At 46.0% G+C, this 10,422-nt stretch overlaps 1 protein-coding gene across 2 annotated transcripts in view; it reads left to right on the top strand.

Moving 5' to 3' along the window:
- Positions 1-10,422, top strand: part of PAH (phenylalanine hydroxylase) — a 104,950-nt gene that overhangs the window by 26,132 nt on the left and 68,396 nt on the right. For both annotated transcript variants that reach the window (XM_040407799.1, XM_040407790.1), the window contains exon 3: positions 8,214-8,397. In XM_040407799.1, the coding sequence (XP_040263733.1) occupies positions 8,214-8,397 (184 nt within the window). The remainder of the gene's footprint in view (positions 1-8,213; positions 8,398-10,422) is intronic.

Genomic DNA, 10,422 nt, shown 5'->3' with positions numbered 1-10,422 from the left:
CTTGTGAGATCCGTGTTGCATCGTTTGTTTGTTTGTTGTGGATTCATTCTAACAATACCTGCCCTTGTCCACAAAACAGACAAGAATAAGACATGTAATTTTTTGCGGAACGGACATGCGGACATGCGGAAATGTCAGTTTTTATTTGCGGACTCATTGAAATGAATGGTTCCACATACGGACCTGTAAAAAAAAGAACATAAATGGAAAAAAATAGCAACGCCCCCCACACTGCCCCCATACAGTAATTTTCCACACACTGCCCACATACAGTAATTTCCCCCACACTGCCCCCATACAGTAATTTCCCCCACACTGCCCCACATAGTAATTTGCCCCACACTGCCCACATACAGCAATTTGCCCCACACTGTCCCCACACAGTAATTTCCCCCACACTGTCCCCACACAGTAATTTCCCCCATATAGTAATTTCCCTCACACTGCCCCATATAGTAATTTTCCCCACACTGCCCCCATATAGTTATTTCCCCCACACTGCCCCATATAGAAATTTTCCATAAACTGCCCTATATAGTAATTCCCCCCACACTGCCCCCACACAGTAATTTTCCCCACACTGCCCCATATAGTAATTGGCCCACACTCCCCTATATAATAATTTTCCACACACTGCCCCATATAGTAATTTCCCCCACACTGCCCCCATACAGTAATTTCCCCCACACTGCCCCACATAGTAATTTGCCCCACACTGCCCACATACAGCAATTTGCCCCACACTGTCCCCACACAGTAATTTCCCCCACACTGTCCCCACACAGTAATTTCCCCCATACAGTAATTTCCCTCACACTGCCCCATATAGTAATTTTCCCCACACTGCCCCCATATAGTTATTTCCCCCACACTGCCCCATATAGAAATTTTCCATAAACTGCCCTATATAGTAATTCCCCACACACTGCCCCCACACAGAAATTTTCCCCACACTGCCCCATATAGTTATTTGCCCCACACTGCCCTATATAGTAATTTCCCCCACACTGCCACCATATAGTAATTTCCCCCACACTGCCCCGACACAGTATCTTTCCCCACACTGCCCCATATAGTAATTTTCCCCACACTGCCCCCACACAGTAATTTTCCCCACACTGCCCCATATAGTAATTGGCCCCACACTCCCCTATATAATAATTTGCCCCACACTGCCCCATATAGTAATTTGCCCCACACCGCCCCCACATAGTAGTGCCCCTACACAGTAGTTTCCCCCACACAATTATTTTCCCACACACTGCCCCCACACAGAAATTTTCCCCACACTGCCCCATATAGTTATTTGCCCCACACTGCCCTATATAGTAATTTCCCCCACACTGCCACCATATAGTAATTTCCCCCACACTGCCCCGACACAGTATCTTTCCCCACACTGCCCCATATAGTCATTTTCCCCACACTGCCCCCACACAGTAATTTTCCCCACACTGCCCTATATAGTAATTTGCCCCACACTGCCCCATATAGTAATTTGCCCCACACTACCCCATATAGTAATTTGCCCCACACTGCCCCATACAGTAGTGTCCCCCACACTGCCCGCACACAGTAGTGCCCCCACACAGTAGTTTCCCCCACACTGCCCCATATAGTAATTTGCCCCACACTGCCCCCATATAGTAATTTGCCTCACACTGCCCCCATTTAGTAGTGTCCCCCACACTGCCCCCATACAGTAGTGTCCCCCACACAGTAGTGTCCCCCACAGTAGTTTTGCTGCTGCGTCCCGACACAGGTGCGTGCAATGATGTTTTGCGTATGCCTGCGCTGGGATTTCACTACCGCATAGGCCTCAGGCCTACTAGGCCTGAAGCCTATGGCGGTGATCGGCGCCAGGGCAGGCAGGGAACTATGCGCTCTATCTGCGCAGTATGTGGGCATCAGCGCTCTATCAATGAGCGCTTCCATCTGTATTGATAGAAGCGCTCATGGCTTCTGGGCCTGGCACCCCCGTGAGAGTCGCATCCCCCCCCCCCCCCCCGCCCCTCCCTGGGCACGCCACTGTGACCTTGGTTCAGTATTAGGGAATGCTGTGAGTGCTATCATACATTGTATCCTACAATACATTCATAACTGTCCATGTTTACTATGTCCAAAAATGGTTACTATAAGGGCTCATGCACACAAACGTGCGGTTTGTTTCTGTTCCGGTTTTATTGCGGCCCGTATGCAGAACCATTTATTTCAATTAGTTCGCAAAAATAAACGGAAGGTTCTCCGTGTGCATTCCGTTTCCGTAAGTCCATACTTCCGTTCCGCAAAAAAATAGAACATGTCCTATTATTGTCCGCATTACGGACAAGGATAGTACTGTTCTATCAGGGGCCAGCTGTTCCGTTCCACAAAATATGGAATGCACACGGACATCATCTGTATTTTTTGCGGATCCGGTCGTGTGCATGAGCCTTAATGCTGATGTCACAGCTAAATTTATATGAGAGTTTTGATATATTGGTAACAGTTGATATTTTTCATGGATATTACAACATTGTAATAAATGTTTTCCAGATGTAACAAATGGATATGAAAGATTAAAAATACAATGTGTTTTTGGCAAATATGTTACAGATGGACTTGAGCACAGCCCAGGGCTTAAGCAATTCATTAAAGGGGTTATCCCACTTTGCGTTTTTATACTTACCTGCTTCCACCGCGCGTTCACTTCCTGGACTCTGGCTGGGGGCGGGCTTCATCTTGATTGAAGTCTTCTCCCGGCCGCGCCGCGCGCTGGACTGAACGGGAAGAAGTCACCGTCGCGCATGCGCGGCAGCGTGCGCGTTCAGGACAGCGAGTGGCCCGGCCGGGAGAAAAGAAGAAGTCTTCTGGGCAAGCGCGACCATCGGGATTTTGCGGAAGAGCGGTGGTCGTAACCAGGGGAGACCGAGTCACAACAATAAGGTAAGTGGGGATGAATTTTCTCCTAATCGGTGGGAATTTGTTAATAAAGTATATTTACAAAAATGATCACTGTCAAATCATTAACAGATTTAACAGTGATCATTATGATGGGATAACCCCTTTAAGGGAGGTTCTTAGCTTTACCAAACATGCTGCTTGGGAGGCTGTTTGAATGATCCGAGTCTACTCACTGGCCTATGAGCGTTTGGAATGCACATCCACCCCTTTGTTTATTTGTAAGAAAGAAAACTCCAAATGTCATTCGCTTTCTGCACCCTCTTAACCAAGCTGAACATTGTCAACATTCTGATTAGCACTTGTTTGGATAAAGCCTGAGCATGTTCTGCTGTTTGCATTGGAAATTGCTTTGGATCAAGGGTCGGGTTTTAGTATAAAGCTACTTTCACACTTGCGTTTGGGGTTCCGCTTGTGAGATCCGTTTGAGGGCTCTCACAAGCGGCCCCGAACGGATCCGTTCATCCCCAATGCATTCTGAATGGATAAGGATCCGTTCAGAATGCATCAGTTTGGCTCCGTTCTGCCTCCATTCCGCTCTGGAGGCGGACACCAAAACGCAACTTGCAGCGTTTTGGTGTCCGCCTGTCACGACCATGGTCATGCTCGTGACTCAGGATCCGCATGCAGTTGCCTGCGGTTTGGTTTTATTGTCAACCACATGGTGAGGGCTGCTGGTAGGTTGCCTCATGTGTGGTTGCCGCTGGTAACATGGTTATACTTGGCAGTATAGCAGCCTGAGCTGTTGCTGGGCAGCTTGCTGTCAAGTGCATGCGGTAACTCCTGGTTGTGTGTGTGTATGTATGCACTTTGAATGTCTGGTATGCACGAGGTTTATGTAGGTGTGCACTGTGACACTTCCCTTCACTGTGGCTGCCCGTGGCAACGTTTGGTATGGTGTACATGTGCTGGCAGTGTCCCGGCCTTCAGGCTGACTCCTAGGACATGGTTGCCACGCATGTCGTTGCCTGCGGTAACAGCTGCAGTGTGATGTTCATTTGGACACTTTCCCCTTTAAGTTGAAGTCTTCCCTTCCCTGGTGTTGGAAGGGTTAACTTCCTTCCTAGTGTGTGTGCACTGGGTGTGTCTGTGTGGGTGTGGCTACATGGGCTATAAAGCCTCAGTGGAGACCTGAAGCTGAGAGGTACTCCAGCCTTGTTTGTAAGCTGGAGGGACCCTCCTGGTTTATACCATCTGCCACTGAGAGCCACCCTTGTGGTCATAAATCTAGTTTGATGTGATGAAGATGTGTCTGTTGTATGTTTATTATTGCAGCTTATGGTCCTGTGTTAGGACAGCAGCACTTGCGCATGGGTTCCAGGCTTTGTGTCTGTGGCAGGTGGGTGTTGTGCTTATGGCATTTACCTGCCACTGCCATGAGTTGTATATGTTCCCCTTTATTGTAGTCTGGCCTGTGAGACTCCTGTTACTCCGTGTCTAGGAGGAACAGGTCGTCTTACCCTGCTCCTAGCGTTAGGGATCTGCGGAGGGTTACTAGGGATCCGAGGTTCCGGAGCATGAGCCCTCCTACCTTCAAGGTCGGCTCATGCAGCTAGGAGTCAGGGTCAGATTAGGGATGCGTAAGGAGGTGACCTGCTCCCTAATTCTGTGCTCCTGGCCAAGCAGCGACCACCATCTTCCGTCATCGCACGGCTGAGGGTTTTCCCCATCCTCAGCCGTGACACCGCCTGGCCGTGCGGAGCCAAACGGATCCGTCCAGACTTACAATGCAAGTCAATGGGGACGGATCCGTTTGACGTTGACACAATATGGTGCAATTGCAAACGGATCCGTCCCCCATTGACTTTCAATGTAAAGTCAGGAGTCCCTATTAATATACCATCGGATTGGAGTTTTCTCCAATCCGATGGTATATTTTAACTTGAAGCGTCCCCATCACCATGGGAACGCCTCTATATTAGAATATACCATCGGATTTGAGTTAGATCGTGAAAACTCAGATCCCACAGTATATTCTAACACAGAGGCGTTCCCATAGTGATGGGGATGCTTCAAGTTAGAATATACTAAGAACTGTGTACATAACTGCCCCCTGCTGCCTGGCAGCACCCGATCTCTTACAGGGGGCTGTGATCCGCACAATTAACCCCTCAGGTGCCGCACCTGAGGGGTTAATTGTGTGTATCATAGCCCCCTGTAAGAGATCAGGTGCTGCCAGGCAGCAGGGGCCAGACCCCCCTCCCTCCCCAGTTTTAAATTCATTGGTGGCCAGTGCGCCCCCCTCCCTCCCTCCCCACTATTAAATTCATTGGTGGCCAGTGCGGCCCCCCCTCCCTCCCTCCCCAGTATTAAATTCATTGGTGGCAAGTGCGGCCTCCCCTCTCCCCCCCCTAATTAAAATCACACCCCCATCATTGGTGGCAGCGGAGAGTTCCCATCGGAGTCCCAGTTTAATCACTGGGGCTCCAATCGGTTACCATGGCAGCCAGGATGCTACTGCAGTCCTGGCTGCCATGGTTACTTAGCAACTTTAGAAGCATTATACTTACATGCGCTGTCTGTGGCCGGCCGGGCGCTCCTCCTACTGGTAAGTGACAGGTCTGTGCTATAAGCAATGCGCCGCACAGACCTTTCACTTACCAGTAAGAGGAGCGACCGGCCGGCCACAGACAGCGCAGGTAAGTATAATGCTTCTAAAATTGCTAAGTAACCATGGCAGCCAGGACTGCAGTAGCATCCTGGCTGCCATGGTAACCGATCAGAGCGATTAAACTGGGACTCCGATCGGAACTCTCCGCTGCCACCAATGATGGGGGGGTGATTTTAATTAGGGGGGAGAGGGGAGGCCGCACTGGCCACCAAGGAATTTAATACTGGGGAGGGAGGGGGGGCCGCACTGGCCACCAATGAATTTAATACTGGGGAGGGAGGGGGGGCCGCACTGGCCACCAATGAATTTAAAACTGGGAAGGGAGGGGGGTCTGGCCCCCTGCTGCCTGGCAGCACCTGATCTCTTACAGGGGGCTATGATACGCACGATCAACCCCTCAGGTGCAGCACCTGAGGGGTTAATTCTGCGGATCACAGCCCCCTGTAAGAGATCGGGTGCTGCCAGGCAGCAGGGGGCAGTTATGTACACAATTCTTAGTATATTCTAACTTGAAGCGTCCCCATCACCATGGGAACGCCTCTGTGTTAGAATATACTGTCGGATCTGAGTTTTCCCGATAGGGAAAACTCCGATCTGAAAAAGCTGTTATGCAGACGGATCCGCACTGAATGGATACCATCGTTTGCATTTATAGGTGCGGATCAGTCTGTGCAGATACCAGACGGATCCGCACCTAACGAAAGTGTGAAAGTAGCCTAACTCAACCATGTGTACAATAATCTGGAGTACTAAATAATAGCTATATAGCTAAAATAATCATGAAAGTAATCCAAACTGGAATAAACTACAGTATTCAATAACCATCAGGCGATGACATACTGCTAAAGAGGTTGTCACATCAGGTCAACCACATCTAAAAATCAGCAAACAGAGGCAAGTAGCATACTGCCATTCATTTTTCTTTCTACAGAAGAAGAGTAGTATAACATGGTGCCCATTATATTATTGAGCTGGTGTTGGTGGGGATGCCAGACGATGAGTGCTTACCATGCACAGTTGTCCGACCAAACATCAGTCCTGACCCCTCAGCCAATCAGAAGTTCTAGCTGGCCCACCAGTCAGGGAACTCAGCAGGTAGATCAGTCAGTGAGCTAATAGGGTGGCCAATCTAAATGCTCTATTTAAATTTGCTCTGTATAGTCATCTGCACCAATTATTGTGTCTCTACAACCTTGAGAGATTTTGAATGTAATTTTGATGTCTTTGATTACTGAGCCAACTGACTATTCTCCTGGATTAATGCTTCTTTGTATTGATTCTGACATCACAGTCACTGACCTTCCATGTGCCTTTTCGCTTATCACCACCTAGTTTTACCCTGCCCTGCCTCTGAGATTGGACTCTGTTAATGCTGAATATGTTCTCTGTTTACTTGCTTTCTACTGGACTTTGATCTAGTTTTTGTTTACCTGCTTGCACCACTGGCCTCCAACTGCTCTGCAGCAATCCCCCAGCAATGGAGTCCAGATCCTTGTATAGGAAATTCTAAAAACCTGGGGGCAGGAGTATATGGAAATGAGGAAGATTTACACCATTAAAACACTTCCCTTGCAACCATTATTGGATTTCTTTAATGCCCTGTTGGCTGGCTGAACACTGTAGACACACAGCTGGACAGACTGGAAAAGGCCCCTTGAAGAAGCTGATAAAATTTGCAGGATACTAGCTCAGCAGAATGATAGGGAGAGTACATTTGCAGCCAGAGGCTAGACTGGACTAATTCCATAAATAATACCCAGCCTGTGATGATAAATGGGGACATCCCTACAGAGATTCTCCCATGATCCCAAACTGCTGCTACTGCTTCCGTTAATAAGCACTTGCTGATTGGTATAATAAAGTGTTCAGTCTCAGCCGAGTGGTGCTAAAATCCAGGGGCATAATTAGGAAAGAATTGATCCCATAGCAAACTTTTGAATGGGTCACCTCGTAAGAAATGTGTTATTCTCTGGGTCAGTACAATTTGGCAATATCAAATATGTGTAGTTTATTTATGTTTTACTACTTTTGTACAATAATAGCACATTTCAAGGAAAAAAGGATCGGAACAGTGTACAATATAAACTTTATTGATGTTTGTGTGAGTGTGGTGCAAGTGTTTGGTGTGACTTATTTTACACTGTGATCTTGGCACTGGTAAACTTTTGGGTTATGGTATTAATAAACTAAGTAATTAGGCATAGAAGTGGTAATTAAAAGGGCAAGTGTTTTGAAACCAATGCTGTCTGAAGGGTTGGGTTGTTTTGACCTGTTTCTATCTCAGGCTCTATCACAGCTAAAGATATGAGCCAGATCTTGTTTTAAAGCTTACATTCTAAGCAGCCATACATTCAGAAACAAAACCTTTAGAAAACAAATTAGATTATACTGTCAACTTTGAAACAAGGTCTAGCTGCTATACAGCCTGAGATAGAGCAGATTAAAGCAGCTCCCCTTCAGCCAGTTATGGTCTCTGCTACTGAAAGGAAATTACTGCCTGCTATCCCCCTCCCCCCACCTCCAAAATATTCAGGCCCTGTAGCATCTACCGTGGCTTCTACAGTGGTAGTTGTGCTCCTGCTAAAATTCACTTACTAAAGTTTGCCTAGCTTTGACAAATAACCTCACTACTGTTAACGACATGCAATCTTTCACATTTTAGGAGAGAGGTGTTAGTCTGATCCACATAGAGTCCAGACCTTCCCGGCTCAACAAAGATGAGTACCAGTTCTTCATTGACTTGGACAATAAGAGCACTCCAGCTCTGGATGAAATTGTAAAATGTCTGAGGTTAAACATTGGGGCTACTGTGCATGAACTGTCCCGAGACAAGAAAAAAGATGCTGGTAAGGGCTTAGTTTTACTGCTCTTCTAATTGCTACTTATTGGCCTTACAAGCAATGTTTTTGAAGATTTTATACCTTTTACATGTGATTTTGGTGCAATCTGGTTTTCTTGGTCAGTATATGTGTAAACCAAGCCTTGCTATCACTAGCTGCAAGTTATTGCATGATGTTCATTATACCAAACGGTTGGATAGATTCAGGTTCCTGTTTACATATAAGGGTATCTATGCCATATATGGTGGTCACGGTATACTGCTGCTGTAAAAAAAGGAACTAGACATGTGGATTTCTTAAAGGGCAAGCATATATAGGTTAAGGATGCTACTTTATATAATTAATGATGTTGTAGTAACAAAATTACCAATCTAACCATAAAATGGCTTAAAAAATGTTATTCTCACCCCTTACACCACTGAGGGCAGTGATTGGCTGCAGCAGACACTTGCCTTATCCCATTATTTTGCCGATACTGTGACATGCAGAATGGAATGTCACCTCTACTGGCACGTCCATGCAGCAGTTTGTAAAAGAACAGTTGTAGGAGAACCAAACCAGCACAGCAGAGAAATACGCTGGAGAAAGGGGTGAGTATAAGCTGATTATTTTATTTTAAAGAGAATGTGTCTAGGGTTGAGCAAATCAAAGTATCTGAAGTGGACTTCAATACGAATTTAAGGGAAAATTTGATTCTCTGCGAAGCCTAATTTCCTTATGCTTTGTGGTAATTAATCCGTTTTCCCTGAAATGGCATTAAAAAAAAAAAAAACATACTCCAGAGGCCGCTGCCAAGGTGGAGCTTCACGCTCAAATGGAAAAGGTGAGTATTTTTTTATTTTTTTTCAACTGATTAACACCTGAAAGCCCTCATTTTTAATCTCAGATGCTGCAATCAGCTACTGTATGAATGCAGCCTCTGAGGGGTTCAATGATGGGGGGGGGGGGGGCGCTATTGCCGCTCTCTCTCATTGTTCCCGCTACTTACAAAGAAATGCACTTTGTCACAAAGTGATTCACCACAAAGTGAATTTCTTTGTGAAATTCAGCAAAGCAACTGAATTGAATTTTTGTAAACTTCCCTCAACATTAAATGTGTTATCATAAAATGACCTATTGTTTAAATCACATTTTTATATTTAATGTATTTTTAAAGAATTTTTGGTGCTGTTATTTTAAATTTTTTATTTAAATATCTTTATTTAAACAAAATACATAAATTCCAACAGTTTTTGCACTGGCCACTAAGGCTACTTTCACACTCGCATTTTGGGCGGATCCGTCATTTATCTACAAAAACGGATCTGTTACAATAATACAACTGCATGCATCCATCATTAATTGTAACATAGCCAAGACGGATCCGTCATGAACTCCACTGAAAGTCAATGGGAGACGGATCCGCTTTCTATTGTGCCAGATTGTGTAAGAGAAAATGGATCAGTACCCATTGACTTACATTGTGTGCCAGGACGGATCAGTTTGGCGGCAGCGTTTTGGTGTCCTCCTCCAGAGCGGAATGGAGACTGATCGGAGGCAAACTGATGCATTCTGAGCGGATCCTTATCTATTCAGAATGCATTAGGGCAAAACTGATCCGTTTTGGACCGCTTGTGAGAGCCCTGAACGGATCTCACAAATGGAAAGCCAAAACGCAAGTGTGAAAGTAGCCTAAGCCTAATAAATGGCACCACTTCTTGGTCTGTACAAATCACGTTACTGCAGTTATATATTATTCTAATCCTGCCTGAAATTATAAGGAGATATCACCTCTGTGTATAGATAAGACAGGATCCATCACTCACAATAGGTGATTGTCAGAGCTCATCTATTCTTTCCTTGTACAATGACCTCTGCACAGGTCACAGAGCATGCCCAGAAAACTCTCCCATAGAAGTCAATGAGGTCCCCTCCTGTCCATTGTGTCTATGGACCATGGGGCTGCTATAAATTAATAATTTGTTTAATGCTTTGTAAATGCTGTTAAGAACAGCTCAGGCAAGATGGCTGCCCAAAAATCATGTTCAGCAA

Source organism: Bufo bufo, chromosome 1 (assembly GCF_905171765.1).
Source record: "Bufo bufo chromosome 1, aBufBuf1.1, whole genome shotgun sequence".
NCBI lineage: Eukaryota > Metazoa > Chordata > Amphibia > Anura > Bufonidae > Bufo > Bufo bufo.
Note: the sequence above shows the minus strand (reverse complement) of the source record. Positions and strands in the feature narration are given on the sequence as shown.